Source organism: Ischnura elegans, chromosome 5 (assembly GCF_921293095.1).
Source record: "Ischnura elegans chromosome 5, ioIscEleg1.1, whole genome shotgun sequence".
Taxonomy (NCBI): domain Eukaryota; kingdom Metazoa; phylum Arthropoda; class Insecta; order Odonata; family Coenagrionidae; genus Ischnura; species Ischnura elegans.
Genome location: NC_060250.1, coordinates 120,198,058 through 120,220,311, shown reverse-complemented (window position 1 = coordinate 120,220,311; position 22,254 = coordinate 120,198,058). Strand labels below are relative to the sequence as shown.

Sequence of the window (22,254 nt, the reverse complement as noted above, 5' to 3'; positions counted from 1 at the left end):
ATTTGTAATATTAATATGTTTTCAATCTAATGGATATATTTCGACAAATTGCACTTGTTATAGTTAAATTCATTTCGGTGTTGCAAAATGTGAAGCTTCTACAGTACTCTATTGCATGGAAATGATGTAATATTTTAGTGTTAATCATATAGCACCACTTATGCGGTTTCCATATAATTTCTGTTAAAAGTCTGTACAAGTGAGGTTTCACAATAATCAATCATATGAATTCATTGGAGTCCGGCTATGGTTCTTTTATCCGATTCTAAAGGATTTTTTTCTGGGTGAGGATATTGCACAAGCAAATAAGTAATTTTTATGTCTTTCTGATTGTACTTTTTAAAATTTTATCAACCTTTATTATTTGAGTGTAGTCCCGACATTTTGGAAGTACTGTTCAGAAAGTGAGAAAATCTTGCAGGTTCTCAAACAATTTGCAGTTTTTAAAGCCATTAATTTCCTTTTATAATTTTTCACTTAACAGTTTCAGCTTATACGTTTTCCATGAGAAACTGTGTTTGCATTTTCTCATGGAATACGTACTTTTTTCTCACGGAATACGTATAAGAGTTTGCTGATGCCGCTGTTAATGGAGAAATCGATTTCCCAATTTCAATATCTCTAAAGTTAATTCCAGTTATAGTAGAAACTAGAATATCATTTTTAAGTTAACCGAGAAGTAAATAATTATATTGTGAACTAAGTTACATAAAATAACTTCAAATATATCTCACCTTTACTTTTCAGCATTAAAAATTCTTCCCGTGATAAAATGAAACTACTCTTATACCCGCCAAAAACGTTTTCAACCACTCTATTTTCTGATGTATATTACCTTAATCTCCTGTGAAACATGTGGAAAAATTCTGTATGCCGAACCACTTGGAGTATCTCCAGCTCCTTGCGATATAAGCCTCCAAAGCAGGTTGTATGTTGTTTCACTTATTTTTTTCTCGTCTTTGAAATTTTCTAAAACAACATTAGTTATAAGTAAATTCTAATTGATGCTAGACATAACTTTCAACCCTATATTCAAGTAAATGAGTACTTTTAGTGAGTAGGATTGAGAAAACAGAAATGTATCAATTTTCAACGGACGGACAGTTTTTTAATAATTATTCTTTCTATTCCCTAGAAATTAAAAGTGGAAAGAGTGGAAAATATAAGAATTCGAAATCAGTCATTCAATTGCTTCATGTAAGCCTAATAAAGTGGCATATAACTCAATGATGACCGAATACGTTCCCCATCATGTGGAGTGAACGCGATGACTGTTTAAGGGTTGGGTAAACCGAAGATCATTATGGAATATAAAAGTGTCGATGTAGATATAATTTATAGCACTTTTTATTCCAGATTCTGAGTATTAAATGCATCAATTTTATCAAAAATGTGCCATAACAAATCTCAAATACAGAAAAATTTCCCATTTATACTTTTATAAGATCTAAGTTTCCAGAACAAATCGTTTTCATATTATGGAGGAAATGCATAAAGTTTTTGCTAAAATAGACTAATTTTTTCCTAACATTTCCCTCAATCAGGCACGACTTTACGTTGTCATGTTGTGTTGAAACTTTTCCAGCATCTTTAGACCACTTGGCAACCTTTTGGGGTTTCCCCGTCAGTTGTATTTCCCCATATACCATGTGACCACCCTGATTTAGCACGCTGGTGATTGGTCAATCCTTGCCAACCACTCTAAAGGTGGCCCGCAGGGTATTCTGCAGAAGCAGCTAGGGATATCAGAGTACCTATAGCCAAAGAGGAGAATATCCTCGCTATAGCTTAAGTGAGACTGTGCATAATATTTTTATCTCAAATGTAAGGGTAGGGAAGTAGGAAAGACGAATGGGTAACTCGTAGAGGAAACGGCTATAAATACTGCCTTATCTTTCACGTGAACGGTCGCCTTCGGCTAGCGGTCAGTGGATACTTGGGGTCAAGGAGCAACCAGGCCGTAATTGCAAAGGGTCGCGCCTAGTGACCCAACTACACCTCCGCTGCTGACGTCACTTCCTGGGAACGATGTCGTCATGTCCATTCGAGGGTAAAGGAACAGGAAATGAACGCTACGTACGCACAGCACGCACAAACGCACCTCGAGGAACGTTAATTGGCGGTTTATAAAAGTTTGAGGAGGAGAAGAAAGGTACCGTTGATTCTCGGGAAGGCCGGAGATTTTCGTGAATCACGGAAGAGAGGAGAAAGGAAAGTGGAGTGCTGGCCGATTTATAGACGAGGAAAATCACTTGGAATTTGGATGGTGATAGACATATATTCGTCAAACATCATAACAATTACCTGCGGTAAAACCCCTTCTCTCCACGTACAACCCTCTTTGTTAATTTATGAGTGGATTCTTCTCCGGAGAAGATTAAGGAATTCCCTGCTGTTTGTTTTTAAACTCATTGGTCAGGTCAGCTATCATTGTCTTTGTACACATATTGAACGTAGTTTACTAAAATTTGTGTTTTTCGGTGCATTTTTTTCGCAGTCCACTTGATGAAAGATGCTCAAACAGGAAACTCTGGAAAAGTGTTTTGATCTGTACCCAATCAGCGTTTTTCCCCCGTGGAAATTCATCGGTACTTACCGTAAAACCCCTACTATCTACGCAATATCCCCTTCGCCAATTTATGTGTGAATACAGGAGAAGAAGATACCAACAGGAATTTCCTGCTTTTTGCCATCGTACTCATGGATTAGGCGAAACATATAGTCAGTCATAGAGAATCCACGAGGAGATGAGATGGGACATTTCCTCTATTGAATCCAAGAGAAAAATTTTTTGCCGAGGCTAGTACCGCACAGCTTTGAAACCGAGTGTCATGCATGGACTTTTTCATCTTCCGAGTGTCATGCACTGACTTTTCTTTTTTGCTCTGCTTTTGGCTTTTGGGCTAATCTGGTCACGCAATTTCATTGATTTAATGCGTAGGAAAATGATCATCATTTTTATATTGTGATGTGATGCGGAAAAATGAATCCCAGATCCTGATACAGGATGCTGTAGTCATCTTGTAAATGTATGCAGCATGGGTGCAATGAAAACTTCATGGGTCGGCGTAGTCCTCACGCAGCAACCTTATTATTTACATTATTACAACGTAATTAAGTCCTTAAGATGGGTGAATTAGGGAAATCCTGTGGCTAGTCTAGGTCAAGGCTAATCATTTTCCTTCTTTGGTATTTGTACTCCTCGGAGATAGTTTGCGAGTTAGCTTGCCTCTTGTGCCGGTGAGGACGACATGATAAGCCGATGGCGCAGCGCTCGGAGGATGTCGACCCATTTTACGTATGCCCACTATTTCTTAGATGTCACGCGCGCCTCGTAGTAAGATAACGGCACTGTTAGGGGGCTTTTCCCGTGGCCGGCCAGCGAGGCGGCACGGCCGTCCCGAAGAGCCATCGAAGCTCGCGTCTGGGGGAGCCATCTGTCGGCAGGTCTAATTGTTTCTCTTCGCGACCCACTTACTACGGTTCAAAGGGGCTCTAGCAAGTCGTCTCAATTCCCCCTCTCTTCCCTGCATGCAAGACTTAAAATTCCCTACCTTCCTCAGCGGATTCGTGTCATGGTTAATGTCAAGGAATTTTACTCATATATTATGTGAAGAAAAGAGATTTCAATGCAAGTCGAGCGTCAAAATTCCAGGGATGGCAATAGACACTAAACGAAAGTCAAAACCAGTAAAATTTCAACATTTTCGTTCCCAGGAGCAACATGTATAAACGAAATCGGAGTCAAAACTACTAATCGGGTCGAAACTAAACTAAACCTCAGGGACGAAACTAAACACAGATTAGGTTTCGCACCAGAGGGACCACCTGCTTCACCTTCGAACAATTAGTTTCTACCCACACACCGAGTACGAAGTATGGTTTAATGAAGTAGAGGTTCGGCCTACCGCCATCAGATGCATGGGGCTCTTATATTTTTACCACAAACCGGAGAACGGTGAAGGCAAACTGGCCATTCGATTTTTAAGCTCAATTTTTTAACCTCTCCACACGTATGTCAGACGTAATGGGTTGAAACTATTCCCTCTTCTCCCCATCCACTCAACTTCTGGGATCGAAACTTAACTATGAGCAGCGGAGTTTCGATTAATTTAGTTTCGTTTCTGGGAGTAAGTTTCATCCCAGGTCGGAACTAAACACCTTGGTAATATTAATTTCGTGCAGGAACGAAACTAAACCTAGGCCTCGTATAATTGTTTCCCTCCGGTTTGAAACAGAACATTTTCGTTTCGTTTCACTTGCCATCCCTGCAAATTTCATCATTGAGGCTTTCGCGGTCCATCTATACATGTTTATAAAAGAGGATGTCTGTTTGTCCGCTATGCGTTTCTATATGGCATCATGGATTACGACAAAAGTGCGACATAGGTGCATCTTATGCTTTTAAATCCAATACAACAACTTTCAGTTGCGTCCGACGCGTCTTTTGCGTCGTTTACTCATTACCGTTTATTACATCAATTCATACCACTTCTTCGGTTGGACATCCTGTTAGGTAGGCACACCTATTGACATGCCTAAAGAGAAATCATAAAAAATTCTACTATGTGGCTATGTATTCCAAGCTCCAAATTTCCCATTTCTCCGCTATCCTTCTCGAGCAATGCCGGGTGGCCTGCTAGGATTTACATATTGCGTGTAAATAAGAGATTTCAATGCCGTCAATCATCAAATGAAAATTCGTCATTGAGGCTTTTGCGGTCCATGGTTGATAAACTTTTTCGCATCTTACCACATGGCTCAAGTTTTATCCTGATGTTTCACGACCCCTGCTGGTCTTTTCTTCAGAGGTGATTTTGGGCTTTTCTGAGTGTTGGTTGAATATCTAGTATTCAAGTTGGAGGGTTGGGAATGAGGGAAGGGGGAGAGGTTGAGGAGGAAAGTCTGCTGAAAATAGGCATCCAGGAGTTGATCTATTGGTGGCTGTCATTCCTGTGGAAATTGTTTTTCTGTTTACGAATTTCTATCACCTCTCGAAACAACCATGCATGCAATCATAGGCGGATCTAGGGGGGGGCACGTGCCCCCCCCAGACCCTTAAAAATATGCATGATTTTTAATACGGTCCCATTATCATTGCATTTCTTTTTTTATTCCGGGGTATCCTTGTGCCCCCCCTCCCCCCCCCCAGAACAAATTCCTGGATACGGCCTTCCTTGTGCCCCCCCCGGAAAGAAATCCTGGATCCGCCCCTGCATGCAGCAATCGTAAATGCAACTGACAATAGCATTCAGCCAATACCAATTGATATGAAATCAATAGAATATTATATTTATGAAATAATAAGGTATACAATAGCATAATTAATGTGTGGAACGAATTCCCAACCTTCCACAATATTTTGTCCTGAATGTACATACCACTGTGCAGATTTCCACCATAACTTTGCAGATTGTGTTGGGCATTGGGAACTTAATCAAAAATAATTCAAGTATTGCTGGTTCATGTGGAAAATGGCAAAACTTTGAAGTGGTAAATCTAGAGGGGCATAAGATTGTCGATATCCCTCCACAAAATAGCATAAAATGCATTCCATTGGAAGGGGAATGGGATCTAAAGTCAAGACTACCTGGGTCAATCACTGAATCTTAGATGGAGTAGAGGGAAAATATGGTGATACGTACATTATTTCTTGAATTTTCTTCCCTGCCAGTGTAGATAGCAGACTAATAATCCTGTGAACGGTGTCCTCAGTGCTTGAAACATGTAGATAAACTCTCAGCTATTTGGTAATAAACAGGCAGTGGTGCCGACTCCATGGGGCCTGAGGGGTCCCGAGACCCCTCTAAGATTCGTTTGGGGAGGTGGAGCCCCCTCAATAATTCAAGAAAATAATTAAGTTATATTATGCTTAGTGAAATCACAAAAATATATTGGTAATTTTTATTTCCTATGTTTGACGATAGTTACCTTTTAAAATAAATTCAACTATATGTTAAAACAAATAATTATAAGGTTAAGCAGGTTAACTGAATCAAGAGGTGTGAATCATGGTAGTGTATCGGTGCTGCGACACACTTTAAATTTAACCTCTTCCTGGGGCAAGACCTCCGATATGGGCCCCCCCAATATTTTTTAAAAGTTGGCACCCCTGTAAACAGGATTATAACACTTATCACCCTCGGAAACCTGCTCTTTACGTATCAATGGCTATTGATCATTAATATTGTTGGTTAGATAGTGTACGTAGAGTGTGTATGTAGTGTACGTCTTTAGTGGCGCAGCGAGGGGGGATTTTGGGAGGTAAAACCCCCCCCAGTGCTCAGAGAAATTTTTTAAGTTTAATCCATTTTACTTAATTCGATTGATATTACCAATATGACAGTGTAAGGATTAACACAATATCCCTCAGAAAGCCGTGAAACTCACCATTTTGAACCATTTATCTTAAAATTCTGAAATTTATTTATCTCACACCTACCAATTATCCTGGTGGGTATTCCATACCCCCACACACCCCGGTATTAGTACCTAAAGCCCCCCCCCCCAACCTTAATTCCTAGCTGCACCCCTGTATGTCTTTTCAGAGTAAATTTTGTCAACATGAGATTTTGATGTATTTCAAAATATTTTAACTATCTTAGTATCAATGGAAACTTTCATCACTGATTAATGCATCTAAGTTCTTGCGATCAATGATTTTGTCTTATGCATGTTTCTCTTTGTTTATTTTTAGGCTCTACCCATTGAGAGATGCCCCCAATTCAGAGATGCTCCCCCTGGCAGCATGGCAACGTACAATGGCAAATGCTATGCATTCCATAGCCAGCAACCTGCTAACTTCCGGGATGCCCTAGCCTTCTGTCGTGCCAGGGGTGGTACGCTCCTTGATGAGAGTAATCCTGCCCTCCAAGGATTCGTCAGCTGGGAATTGTGGAGAAGGCACAGGTAACTAGTTTTTATTTCTTGGAAATAGCTATCTATTTATTGAAATTAACGCCTATAACTAAACTCAGGTGCAAGGTTTATGGGTGCATAGCGTATTCCTCCGAATATATTCCCCCTCTGTATATAGTCCCCCCCCCCTAATTTTGAGGCTTGAGTTTCGGGAAAAAATTTAAAAAATGCATTTGAATATAGTCCCCCCCTTAACTTTTATCACGGGCATTTTTGGAAAAAAGGGGGACTATATTCAGACATATACGGTATATCAATACTCAAAAACAGTCCCAAACTTCACTAAGCTTTGAATTGTAATTCCGCATAATATTTTTATGACATGATAATTATACCAATAAAGACCCCTAAGAAAATTGCTCCTGCTATTTACCCAAATGCATGGCTTTTTTGAAATATTGCCATCATTTGCATGATAATTAATGATTCATGAGAATAAGTTGGTATGGTTGGTTAGTCCTGAAAGTACCTATTTATTTTTTATTTTTTGGATTTTCCACGACATATGTCAACCTTGCAGATATTCCCTCATATCTGTGGAGCAAAATGGTTTGTTGAAGAGATTGCTAAGGATTAATTATTTAATGAAGAAAATATAATAGGACCTTATAATTAATTTTGGAAGCGTTTAGTATCTTTTTATAGAACCCTATCAAGCTGAAAATCAATTTCAAAAATAACGTTAATGGATGTACTGATATTTTACTTGCAAATGCATTTTTTTGTTACAGATAATTATTCTTCATAAGTTGTATTGTATTTAGGTAATTTATTTTTTAAAAGATAGCCACCATACACTTCCAACTTTTTTCAATTAGAAAGCTTGAGGAAACCAAGCTAAAGCATTCAGAGAATTAATAGTATTTCCCATAAAAGGAAATGAATGAATTTTTTAAACTATCATAATCAAGCCAATTGGGATAAAAATTAATTTTTTTCTTCTAGGAATGACAAAAATGGACAGTATTGGATGGGAGCAGTTCGGGACCCAGCTGATCGCAACAACTGGAAGTGGTCTACAAGTGGGAAAGATGTTGCCATATCTTTCTGGAATCTTCCTGGTGGTGGAGAGGACTGTGCAAGGTTTGATGGCGCAAAAGGATGGCTTTGGTCTGATACCAATTGTAATGCCAGGCTCAACTTCATCTGCCAGCATCGTAAGTGTTACTTGAAAGGAGTGCAAAAGGAGGCTATGATTTCGAGAAGATATGACCCACACTACTTTTCACAAAAATCAGAAATTCACTCGCATTCTTTTCTGCAATTTTTTCAGTTTGAGTATATTTGAATATTATACATGATGTAATAAGTCTCACTTGACAAACAATTATATTAAGTAAGATTTAACACTTTCACGGTGAATAACATGTAAAAACTCTTCTCGGGATACCGCGCGGGTAAGATTATAGAAGAGCACCGACGTTTCGAGTACCGACTCGCTACTCAGTAGCCGTGAGAATGGGTAGCAAGTAGGTACCCGAAACGTCGGCGCTCTTATATACTCTTACCCATGCGGTATCCCAAGAAGAGTTTTTACAATTATATTAAGCTTGTAAATTACAAATTGGGTTTCAAACTTAAAACATTTACCAGATTTTTAAAACTAGTTGCCTATGAAAACTGGTTAGATTTTAATTTTGGAAGAATAGTTATGAATTTTATCATGAGGAAGCAAGCAGAAAGGAAATATTCCTGCTATTTTTACCTAAGTTTTTATTTTATAAGGTGTTCTTAAATAAGATATCATTCATATTATACCTTTTCTTAAATGTCTTTCTTTTTTCTCTTCTGTACAGAGCCTAAGACTTGTGGAAAGCCAGAGCAACCTCCTAATTCTACCATTTTAGCTTCTCGTGACTTCGAAGTTGGATCAACAGTTGACTACACTTGTGACCCTGGGCACATATTGATTGGACCAGCATCGCGCACATGTCTGCCAACAGGTTTCTACAATGAATTCCCTCCTGTTTGTAAACGTAAGTATGCTGGATGATACTTGCACCAATGGCGTGCATTTGCCGGCCTTGTTGGCAGGGGTGTAATGTCCTTGCCTGCCTAACTGAAGGCAGGCTGGAGTCCCACCTGGGTAGGTCACCCCTATCCAGGGCATGGTTGTTTGTGAATGTCTATTGTTAGCTTGCTGTGAAATCCCAATGGAAAAGGCCAACATTCAAGTGCTGTTTTGCATGCGTGGTATGGAAATAAATGAAATTGTCATTACAGAGGGGCGGGGGGCACAGCCTCTCCGTTATATTGAGCATTCAGGGGATTACTATTGGCAACAACAAAATTTGGGTTGTCCCTATTACAAAGCATCTCTCTATGTAGAGAGACTCCACAGGCTAATCGCGCTTAGGAATAACTTAAGATTAAGATAAAATGCAAAGGTAACTTAAGATGGATCAATAACAGTAGGGGGGTCAAAATCAATGCACCGTTACGTTAACTCAATTTAAAAAAGACACTCCATGTTTAAATACATTTAATTGTAAGTATTTGTATCACAGAGTACCATGGCATTCAATCATCATGCCCTTGTGCATGATTCATTGAACATATTCAGATTAACCCATGAAAGGGCACGAAGGGTGTACATCACCCCATGGTTCCTCTTTAATTAATAAGAATAATTATTAGTATCAATTTAATTCGGTGGACCCATTTTAAAAAGAATGCAGCATAACTACATATATCATTCCAAGGAAAGAGAAAAAAAATATTTTCCTTGTAGTGTTGATGACACTCCACTTGCCTTCTAATGTTACATTTCGCCGTGCACCCTCTCCCTGGTTAGGGTACTTTCTTAAACTGAACTATTATTTTTTCATTCCATCCAGGTATTGAGTGTGGTTATCCTGCTGATGTTCCAAATGGAAAGTACACATTGGTCAACGGAACTGTTAGCTACCTGAGCAGAGTTGTCTATTCGTGTCAGGATGGGTACAAACTGATCGGAAGGTCTCAGCTCATATGTGATGTTGATGAGAGGTGGAATGGTCCTCCACCACGCTGCCAACGTGAGTTTTTTCAAATTTTCTTTCTTTCTACATGGTGTTGTTGTAAATTGTCATTGTCATGCACATATATATGTACATATGTATGTATGTCCTAACATATTACATCCCATTCCCATAGCATCACGTTGAATACCTTGAGCATGCTCATCATTGTGAATGCATTTCTTACAGCATCTCGATGTGGCAACCCACCATCCATAGCAAACGGAACATTCACCATCTCCAGAAACACTACCACTGTTGGCACAATTGTAACATATTCATGTAAATACAGAAATCTCAAATTGGTTGGACCGAGACAAATCGTCTGTCTCAAAACTGGACAATATGACAAGCAGCCTCCTACTTGTCAAGGTAAAAACACAATTGTATGCTACGCAATAAGGAAACAGTGGAATATTATTTGAATTATGTGCTTCTTCCTCTCAGTCATTTATTTAGCTACATTACCTTTAACAGCAACTATGCCTGATTTCTCTTATTTTTCTTTGACATCCTAAAATCTGAAAATGTTCCAGAACCAACAACCAGTATCTCACTCCTTCTCAACAAATCATTTCCAGAAATGCCATTTATACTTCCTCACAAATTTACAAGTCATTTAGACTTTATGTAGCTGCAGACTCACTTGTTCATTTAGCAGTCTTCAAGCATTTCATTTCACAATACAATATCCACTCTCCTCAAGGGTGGATAGAGGAATTTTTTCTGGTGGGGGCACAAGGGTCTGGCAGGCAAGTGATCTTCCCCCCTATGAAAAAATTGAATATTGAACAGGTTTATGCAATTTTTTCATAGGGGCCCATACTTGAGATTAAAAACAAGATACAACTATTACAGTACAAAATATTCCCTTTATTTTAATATGAAATTTATTAAGATGATATTAAATGATTGAAGCTCTGCAATACGCAAAAAACTAACGTAATGATAGCCGTATGAAAAATTTTGTCTATTTTTTAATGCCTGTGGGAGGAGGGCATGTGCCCCTGTGCCCCCCACCCCATAAATCTGCCTATTCTTATACTATCCTATGTACTTGCGTGTGCTCTATCATTTTCACCTATTTGTTTCTAAAAGCATGAATGTGAAATTTTGATTCACTAAGCTGCACTTTCTCTCATTGTCTTTACTTTATTTCTCACACCGTGGGTAGAATTTTTTAATTTTGCCTAATCTGTAGTATATTAATTCTGAAAATAATGCCAAAATGTATTGGTATTTTGGTATGTGTATGTGTAATATTTGTAAGGCTAACTTAGAACTAAATATGTAACTCAATTCTATTGAAAAGGTAGAAGGCACTGCATCCATAGTAAATATTATGACACCGAATAACTATAGATAAACCCAATTATCCATGACTTGAGTGTTGCAGGAATGAAGTTACTAATTGTATTTAATTTGTTATTAAAACTTTTAACAACCTTGATATTCATTTAAATATACCTTCTCATACCTACATTACCACATGTTCTCTATGCTAGGGAAACATATTAGGGGATTACTGTCATTTTTGCAAATTATATGGGGTATTGAAACATTTTTGGAGCTTAAAAAAACCATTTGGTGATTATACATGCGATTTGAAATATATTTCCATGCTGTAGAATTAATGTGATTAGATGAAGAAGGTCAGCTCCTGCAAAGGTAACGGTTACATTAAGTCAACTCAAACTGGTGTAAATTTTCTACTGAAAGGTCTACTCATTCTACTCATCTACTCTTTCTGCTCATAGTCTTTCCACATGTTGTGATATTTTACATCATAGATATAGGACTGGTGAATCGGGAAGTGATTGATCAGGGCAATTGGTCACTTAATGAAAGTATTGGCTGAACACCATCTGTGTAAATGCTCAAATAATTTAAAATCAGTTACTATTTCTGGTTAAATATGTTGCACGGCTGATTTAATCTTGAAATGACATTAATATTAATCCATTTTAACTTGAATGATAGTGGAGAAAGTGCCATCAGTCGTCATACCGGGAGTAGGAACTGGCAGACCTTCCAGGCCACCACCTGGAGTTCCAACAAGCACAACCGACACGAGATTGCCTAGGCCACCGACCAGCTTGAAACCGCCAATGTCACCAGCCCGTCCCGGACCACAGAGCCCACCTTATGCCGTCCTGGAGGAAAAGAAACCCATGGTGGTCACAGGGACAGAGGAGGAGGAAATCGAGGCCGAAGTGGAGGAAGAACTGCTTCACAGGGAACACGGGCCTGTGGACGTGGACAATGGTTTGTTGCCTGGGGACAGCGAGCCTGCGGAATCCATCGGAGTAGTCACACTGTCTCCAGGAGTGAGGCACCCAACGACTCGACCTTTGAGGCCAAACGATATTGATAAGGATGGCGTGAGCAGTATCATTCGCAGTTCGCCTGCACCCAGTCCCTCGAGTCCCAGGCCTGTTGTAGAGGGAGGAGAGAGGAGAAGGACTGATGGTGGACCAAAACTTAATTTAGGTGAGCATTTTCATTTCTTATACCTCTTTTCCCCTAAGTATCCCATACAGCACAAACAGTCACAAACTGGCATATTGGCTGTGTATTAGACGTGTTTTATCTCGTGTAAAAACTGTTATTACCCGAGTAAAAACAGAATAAATCAGGTATATAAACCATATATACACCATCCACGAGCCATGGGCGTACCCAGGATCAAAACTGGGGGGGGGGGGAATACCGTGGTAGTACAAATTGTAGCATTTTGGCACAGAAAAGGGTAATGAAACCAAAATTTTCATAAAAATGTGACTGCGCTTTATTTGATGAAAAAAATGTTTGCTTGAAAAAAAACTAATGATTTTTATATTAATTCCATATCTTACGGTAATACCATTTTTCTTCAAAATAAAATTTGTTCAAAACTGTATTTTTAAACAAATTTATTTTCGCTTCTATGGGGGGGCAGCTGCCCCTTCCTGCCCCCTGCTGGTTACGCCCATGCCAGGACCTATGCTGATACAACACTTCTTCTTTTCTTTGGTTGCACTTACGTACTTCACACATGTCATTATCTCTTGTCTTTCATTATTTATTAGGTATTTCAATTATGATTGTTTAAGAGACCAAATTACATAATTGTTATTTTATTGTAACACATCAAAATTTTTAGATTATGGGTGTCTTTTTGGATTTAGACTGTTTCCCCAATGTGCGTTACATTGTAAATATACAAATTTATTAGTGGAACTCAGTTTTTCATCCAAAGGGTAATAGAATAATCTTATATTTCTTTAATGATGTATGAGCTGTGATTCAGCATACATATACATATGTATTACTATACTATCACAGTCAAACAAACTTGAAGCTATTCAACATATGTAGTTTTTCATTCAAGTTCTAGCATCACCAACTTCACTTGCAGAACTAGCAACCAGGATGGTTGCCAACAAGTGCTTACTTAAATTTTACAATTTAGTAAAGATTTGATTCTTACTTTATTTTGACCTTTGTGCTAATGTTTTGTCAACTTTCATTGGATATGTGATGATTATCCGACTACATATAACACTTGCCCTCCTATTTGTTCCAGAAATTCTATTTTAAAACTTAAATGTAATTAAATATTGTTTCCATAGGTGCAATAATTGCATTGGGAGTGTTTGGTGGATTTGTATTCCTGGCGGCAATAATAACTACTATTGTGATCATCGTGAAAAGGTAAGATTCAACTTATAAATTCATTTTAAATGGTATAGAAAAGGTCAGTGGGTAATGTTTTCCAACTCACTTTGGATAATTTCCAAAATAATAACTAAATAAATATGATTGAGGTTTTCCTCTCATTACAACTAAATTTATTTTCAGTATCTACTTCGGTATATCTTAATTCTCTGTTCTTGGTGTGGTGCATTTCTTTGGTGTTTTTCTTCACTCTTTGGTAAACTGTGATTCTAAAGACTTTCATATTTTTATTAATTTTTCCTGTCTTCTATGTCTATTAAATAACCTGTAATTCATTAAATACTAGCCTTATACAATTATCAATCCATTTTGAACTGCTCTGAATTTTTCATGTGGTCACTGAATTAATCCAACTAACCAATTAATTCCATATGAATTTTATTTTAATTTAGAAATTCTTCTGTAGAAAAGTTAAAGTAAGATTCATAGGCTATTGTGGAATGATTTTTTGTGATGAATGGTAGAGAATATTACACTTTCTCTAGGTAGGAAAATCAGCACCATGGAGTCAATGCAGATTCTTATTCAGCAATGTGAAAAATATTTCACTCATCTACGCTGGATATTATAACAATGTACATACCTAAATTGCTATAAGATGAGTCATCAAAGAGAATCATGAGAATGGCAATCATTCATCTGTACATTATTTAAAAATGTTCGGACCTTGGTTTTGGTGATCTTCTCTAGCCGCACAAGATACATCCAATGCACCAACACACTATCTTTCTTAGCACATTACCAAATTTTCCTATCCCAAGAGCACTGAAAATCACTAACTAGGCTTTCCATTAAAATATCAATATCTCTATTCATAAAAATGTATGAAAGGGGTAGGCATGTAGGAACCATTTAGATAAAAAATAGGCCTTCACAAGCCACTGAAGACATCGTTTTATTTCCACTATCAATCTATTTCATAAGCACTTCCAGAATATGAGCTGTCTTTTTCATAAAAATTTGTTTCTTTGTTCTTATGAAATTTAATACTGACATATGGCCTTACCATTATTGCTCATTGAGCTTCAATGTCATGTTTCACCATTTCCTCCAATATAGAATGCATTGGGATACTTTTTATCGCAATAAACCTTTGTTAAACCATTGCTATGTAATGCAGAACTTGATTGGCATGTGTTTCATGTCTGAAAAGTTTCCTTCGCATCCCATTTAAAAATCTAAAAATTACTGGGGGAAACAATCTTCATTGAAGTCAAATTTTATTATTATTGTTATAATCTCGATTGACAACTTGAGTTTAACTGTAGTAAGATGGCTTCTAATATGGATTTTGAGCATAATAACTGGACATACCTATTGTTTCAAGAAAATATCCACAGACTAGCCAGCAGCTTAACTACCTAGAGTCACCTGCCAGTTTACATTGAAGCATGAAAATTACGTGGAGAAAAACTCATCTCTGTCAAGACATATGGTTTTTCCTTTGTGGATAGGTTTGGTTTTCAATTTTTTCACTCCATGATGGATGACCCTTTTATACCTTTACAACTGAGGGGATTGAAGACAGTACACGATGTCATCAGTTTGCTTGTCAATGGCCACTAAATGTTCCTACCTGACTACGTGGGATTAGGGTTCTCATAGAGTGAAGAGGAAGAAAAAAAAGCTACTATTGGATCCCCGTTCTCCCCATTGCAGCTCAAAGGAGTCAACACATAACCTGCCCCCCCTGGCCCCTCTACACCACAACCGCAACCATCACCGACACCTTCGAGACCAGAGTTGGTACACTTTCTTGGCCTTGCCTTTCCCCGACCAGCGTGTCGGCAGAAGGGACGATCTTTCACGCTGCTATCGAAATCGTGCGGGATATTTCTCAAATCCATCGCTCTAGTCAAATGGTAGGCAATTTTCTTAGTGAGCAGGTTTTTTTAATACATTCTCTCTTTTTCCATTGTTAATTATGTTATAGAGAATGGCATTGATGAGATATTTTTGGGATATAGATACATATAATAGAGTGATTAAGTATTTATTTAGCGTATTTAGTTCATGTCTTGATATCCACTGTTTGGTGTAGTAACTTTGTAAAAGGTTTGTTTGAACACTCTATGTTTTATGTTTTGTTACATTATTGTTTATAACTAACTACTCCTTGTCATACTTTTTATCTTGACATTTTTTCTATAAAATTTAGTTTTGCATTAAGATATCAATGTCTTTTATGTGCCTTTCTTGTTCTTACTTGCATGGAACTATTTATTACATTTCTATGATTTTTTTGACTGGGGCTGGTTGAAGTATCTTCTTTGAGCCTATTGCTTTAAAATTGAATTGCATCATAAACATCATTCATTAAAGGTTTAAATTTCATTAATAAGTCATATTTGTTATCATGCATTCTTGTGATCTACTGGGTGATTTCATCCTTTATGAATCTCTGTAAAACACCAGTGTTCTCAATGCTGTTTTCTAATAACTAGTCTTTTCTTTTATTACTATGTGTAACATAGGCATATATTACTGTGTGTTTATGAATTGTGATATGTACTTAGGTCAGTGGTGTAGCAATGCTCACAGCCAATGAAAAAAGTGGTTCTTCCGCCGCAAATTAATTTAGAAATAGCTAAAACACTTCACATGTTATCACTCCTCACTCTTGATGATAGACTCTCGGCTATACATTATTTTTATTGGCAAAATTTTAAGGTTTTTAATCAATTCAAAGGGGTCAAGGGGTTCAAAGTTCCCCACACCTCAAAAATGTTTGTTTGTTACAGCTTTAGGTACAGCCAAATGAGCCTCTCCAAAAATCACTAACAAAACAAGTCTCCAAACAAAAAATCTTTATGTCTACAACCTTGCCAGGAGGTGGTGAAATTTTTATGTGCTATAGACTACACCATATTCAATGGAATTCAATTTCAATCTATTTTCCTAAAGTTACCCGATCATTTTTATCTCATTGAGGGTCCCATTTACCTACCCTTGGTGTCCTGGGGGGATGGCTCCAGAATGCTTTATTATAGCCACACCACTGGCTCATTTAGCCCATAAATGCTCTTAATTTATGTTTTTAGAGTATAGTTATGCATCGTCACCAGCTCCCTTGTTGGTATGTGTGTTCTCAGCAATCATTCAATGTGAGAGTGATCCATCCTGCTAACGGGACTTAGCAGCATCAACCAATCTAGTTTACTCTTTGTAGAGCTTGCAATGTAATTGTCAGTTGCTTGAATCAATGGATGCATTCAGCCATACTAAACAATCGCCTCCTATTATTGAGTAACTGAGCTGTGATGTCACAACACTGATCAGTTGCCATTTTAGTGAGCAATGAAGTCTCTGATCAACACAGAGCTGAAGTATTAAGAGCAAGTGAAGGTTACAACTCATATTGTTGCACTTGGTATGCTCTCATGGATCACTAAGGAAAGAGTGGCTGAATGGCCCAATGCTTTCATTTCTTTTCACGAAAAATAAAGTTTCTCATAGTTACAATTAGATAAATCTTAGAAAAGTCCAATACATAATCGCATGATGGCTCCAATGGCACAGTGAAGGATATTCTATGTTAGATCCTAAAAATTCTATACTCACTCAAATCCTTGGATAAGTGGATGCAAGGTAAAATGATTAGAGGTGTATTTCAGATGTTAGAGAACCTATGAGTAAATGCAGTCCATAATTACTACAAAACTACTGAATGATGTTTCAGGATAAACTTTTTTGTGGCTTGCCACGGTGTAAGATAGTTGAAAGCAGTTAATGTATTGTGTTCCGACTCGAATAATTCCCAAGGCTACTTTGACTATTTTGTACCCTGACGGTAAGCCTGAGAAGTCATATTATTTGCTGGGAATGAGTTATGTCATACATGTTAAAGATTTTTCAATGATTTTTGGATATGGGAAATAAATTTTGCCATCTTATATCTGCCAAAAAATATCAAGTTGAAGGATTAAAATGTGGATCTATCATGAATTTTCAGAATGCCTATGAGTGGAAATTCACATCCATAGCAAAATGCAATGAAAAATGTCACGTGAAGAAATATAACTAAAACTAGTGAGAACATAGCAAGGAGGTTTTCAGGGGGTTTTCAAACCTCTAAAAAATTTGGCAAATCAAAATTGTGGCGGCCACGCTTCACACAATACTGGCAGCTCCTTTCAGAATTATACACAAATATTGCCATAAATTTTGTTTGATTTAAGTTTGAGAAATTTTTCAGGGGAGAAACACCACCATAAAGTGGGGTACCCCTTGGACTTCCCAAGGAGGGTTGGTGGTCACATTGGCCCCCCAATGAAATTTCCTGGCTATGTCCAGTGGGGGATCCAGGATAGACCCTAGTGAAAATCTCTATAAGATTTTGTTTTCCAATAGTAATTTAACAGTGGGAAACGTTTGTTCCTATAGGAAACTTTTATAATCCTTTAGGATATATGTAATAGAGGAATTATATCAATACCTATAGGAAATTTTTTTTCTATAGAGACATAAAAGTTTCCTATAGGAAAAATTTCCTATTGGTTTCATTTTTTATCACAAATCATATTTGTGGTGGCCATGCTTTGGAAAATACTACAGAAGTTATGTAAATTCTTATAGGAAAATAAAATTTTCGAATAGGAAATAAAATTTTCCTATAGGAACATAAAAGTTTCCTGTAGGAAAAATGCCCCATTGGTTTCCTATAGCATTTTGGAAAATAGTATAGGAATTATGTAAATTCCGATTGGTTTTAGGTAAACTCCTAAAATTTAAAATGACATGACTTGAAAATGACATAATATGTTGAAACCATAGTCGGTTGATGTGCTTTGAATTAAAGTTAGGAAATTAGCATTTGTGTTTTGCTATCACTAGGGGGTAATGTCTCAGCAGTAGTGAGGGCTGGAACAAAAGAACCATTTTATCTACTATAAATTGGGTACCACCGGCTATAGCTCCCTGCAGTCCCTCTTTGGATCCGCCACTGACAATGTCCAAGATTGTGGGTTGAATGTGTTCATCCTTTGAAGCATTAGTTTTTTTATTAGTTTAAAAATTTTGAATTGAAAACTTGTTCTTTTTATTGTGACTTCTGTAATTTTGACCCTTGTCCATAATGTCCAATTAATGCCTTTTGGTCGATGCAGGAATCGTGGCACGCAACACTATCGCCATCGTGCATCCCCAGACAGCCACACCGTAGCCTCCTTTGACGAGTCATCGTCTGGGTCTGAGAGCCGTCAAGGAGGACTGGGTCGGTTTTACAAGCAAGCCTGGGAGAACCTACATGAGTCATCTTCACAGGCTGCAACCGCTGGTGCTAAGGGTAGACCCGTTTTGGTAGGATTAGGCCCGAGCGATAAGGGACTCCACCACCATCCTCCGCTGCGCAGGAAGGAAACCTTGGATGACCCCAGCTACAGGATGCGCCACTCGGAAGCTGATGTGATCGAGAAGAAGCGACACCACCACCATCACCATCATCACCACGGCGCCCAACCCCAGCAGCACCGTCGATCAGGGAGCAGTGGATCGATCGGGAATGCTGTCGACCGAGAGATTGAATGGCAAGGTCGTAACGGTGTTGCTAGGTCGCAGCAGAGGAGTAGATTTTGATAGAGGAGTTGTTCAAATAAATCAGAAAATATTATTTTGTTTTAAGGACCAAAAAAGATTCTATATCTCTTTGATGGTAGAATGAGGCCGAAACTGGATGTGTGGCATTGTTTAAAAAGCAAGCGAGGAGAGAGTTTGATAGTGTGTCAGTAATTTTGTTGTTATGTAATTAATGCTGGCTAACTTTTAATTTCTCTTTGCGTTTGTTGAAATCAGGATCATAGTCGGAGAACTTCATATCGAGGTTTTCTTCCATGAATTCTGATGGTTTTATATATAGTCCAGGTATCGTAAGTTGGTGTGAAACCATCATTTAGTATGGCAAAGTTGCTGCCGATTTCTTCCAAAAGTTTTTAGTGAGGGCATAAATGAGCTATTTTTCGATGGCTTCATGCATATATTTTCACATCTCCTTCATGAACATTTAAGTGATTCGATATAATTTATTTTTGCCATCCTCACATATATGGAGCCATCTAGAGTTCTGGGTAAACTGACTGACTAATGAAGCCATACAAGGCTGCCAAAGTTCATTTTGATGTGAAAATGTCTCTTAATTGTCTATTAAATGGATAAACATGATTGATCCCTCTTGAAAAAGTTGAAATGATGATACCCTTGAGCTCATTTTGATAGAATCATTGTCCTAGATGAGGACTTCTTTGGAATAAATTTAAAGTGAGCTTGACGAGATGGTCATCTATTTCTAACTGCCATAAAAATTTCTTTGTCTGATTTATCTTGTGAAAATTATAGCATCTCCTGAATATGTAGTTCTATATTTTCACATGTCAGTTTGCACATCAGACAAAAAGAAAGTAAAAGTGGCTGAAAACACCTTATTGTCAGTTGCTCAATCTGCAGCAAGCATTGTAATCTTATTTATTAAATGCATACATACAATTAATGCCCTTCGTATACAATGTTAAAGTTAAGTCTCAGAAGATGATGTATTTATTGTTAAAAAAAATGCTTTCATTTTTATGAAAATTAAACCTTACAAATGACCTTGAAAAAAATGTATAAATCAAAATATTTTTACACCCATGTAAATTAATAAAAGTTTAAAAATAATACCTTGAATCCATTATTATCCTTTTGTCCATTCCAAGATTGGGAAGTTCTTAGCTTTTCTAGCAATTGATTAGTTTCATTCTCCAATTATAATCTATGCACCACATAGTTTTCACTTGCAGACAGCATTTCTGGCAGTAAACATTAGCAATGCTGTCATGTATTGTGCATGTGATTGTAATGTTGTAATGTAATTGAAATGTTGTTTTGTATCAGGCCATCTTGTTAAGGGATATTCAGCAGTGTTTTGTTTTGTGTTGCATGATGGGCGGAAACATGCGGCAGAGGCAGTCAATTTCCGGGTGTCGAACGCGAGCCCTGGCGTTATCAAAATCTATTGTGTTGCTGGCAAAATAAATCCGTTGTGCCTCACTACTGAGTCTGAATATTATTTCCGCACACAACAATGCAAATGTAACAAGGTATCTTTAATTTTTTTACTTACATACCAAAAATGGTGTAAAATGAGGCCTAACCTTGAAGAAAACTTTTGGTTTGAAGAAGATTTTGCATCTAATTAATGGATCTACCAACCATGCACTGTAGAAATCAGGTCAGTAGACTCTGAGAATTATCACTGTTTGTTACTGAATGTCTGCTCTTTTTTGTCGTTTTTATAATGCTGTCACTCAGTTTAACCAAGTACATTTATGGAAAAAATAGTAAGAGATGAATGGAATAAAATGAAAATTATATTTCGTCCGCAGTATCTCCGGGCTATCAGTGGTTTAGATGACAGGTACAATTTTTTAAATGGCCAACAATACATTGCCACGACTATTAAACATAGTTTCTGTTGATGATTACTCAAATGCACATATGTGAAACACTAATTTTTATTAAAGGAACCGATATTTGTGCTAAAAGAGTTTTGCTACCTATTATACACCTTAATGTTTCCTTAATTGTTGTACCAATGAATTTAGGGGAATTTGAGGCAGTGAGGGAGTAGGGGGGGCTGTTTCCGCGTTACACCCACTTCAGCCTTAAAAAGAGGTGCCTTAAATGGATCACATGGCCTCAATAAATAAAAAATAGGTACTCTATTTTGATAAATACTCATACAAAACTACTGTTATTGAATCCTAAAAATCACGTTTTCAACATCAAAAATCCTCAGATGCCTATTTGCCCTGAGGTGTTTTCCAAAATCTCCGATAACCCCCCTCTGATTTCTAAATCTTGGCTAAATTTCTAAAATCTACTGAATAGGGGTGGGGGAAAAACCCCTGGTGAGTTCCAAGCCATGGATGGATTAAATTCATTCCATCACATGGGGCCCCCAATGAAATTCAAAGTTTTGGTGTAGTTCTCAATCAGGTCTAACTTCAAGTAGAGCCTGGCATCACAAGGTGAAGCGATTTATAACAGCGCAATTTTTCAAGAGATTTGCTGTCAACTCGAAGTTAAACTTGATGCTACAACAAGCCTAGTGCTCGTAGCACTGGACTCGTCAAGCCAGCCTCGATGTTGGACCGCAAAGGGTTAAATCCATTCCACAATGTCCTTTTTATTCTTCTCCCAGTCACTCAATACTTGGGTGACTGGGAGAATCAAGCAGCTGTGGATCCACAACAAGGGGCAGGGGATTTAAGAGGAGGGTGACCTCCCAGCAGCAGTGGGGGTCCGAACCAAATTACCACTATATCTAGTGTAACTTGGATACCCGCAGGCGGGGCTATAGCCCTTATTCTTGATCTGCCACTGGATTGTAACATACGAAAAAGCATGTAAAATAGGCCCTAAGTTTAGAGCTAATATGTATTTCAATTCGTTAAAAGGGTAAATATATCGGAAAATACGACTAAATACATTTTTACAAAGTGGCAACCTCCAATAATTTCGATTTTATTTAGTGTGTGTTTCGACCTCATGTATAGTTATTAATGAGACTACTAGTAAAACCTATAGTTCCCTTAACCCTGCCCCCCAAATAGATCCGCCACTCCAATCAAGGGAGTAGCAAACGGGG

At 37.8% G+C, this 22,254-nt stretch overlaps 1 protein-coding gene across 2 annotated transcripts in view; it reads left to right on the top strand.

The window, feature by feature from the left end:
* LOC124159479 overlaps positions 1-20,032 on the top strand; it is a 211,450-nt gene extending 191,418 nt beyond the window's left edge. Inside the window, exons 5-12 of one of the 2 annotated variants that reach the window (XM_046535310.1) lie at positions 6,698-6,909; positions 7,864-8,075; positions 8,715-8,894; positions 9,756-9,935; positions 10,107-10,289; positions 11,898-12,407; positions 13,529-13,610; positions 18,740-20,032. In XM_046535310.1, coding sequence (XP_046391266.1) covers positions 6,698-6,909; positions 7,864-8,075; positions 8,715-8,894; positions 9,756-9,935; positions 10,107-10,289; positions 11,898-12,407; positions 13,529-13,610; positions 18,740-19,208 — 2,028 coding nt within the window. In that variant the 3' untranslated portion in view covers positions 19,209-20,032. The remainder of the gene's footprint in view (positions 1-6,697; positions 6,910-7,863; positions 8,076-8,714; positions 8,895-9,755; positions 9,936-10,106; positions 10,290-11,897; positions 12,408-13,528; positions 13,611-18,739) is intronic. The other variant, XM_046535311.1, reaches the window with a different exon arrangement.
* Positions 20,033-22,254: the final 2,222 nt, after the last annotated feature.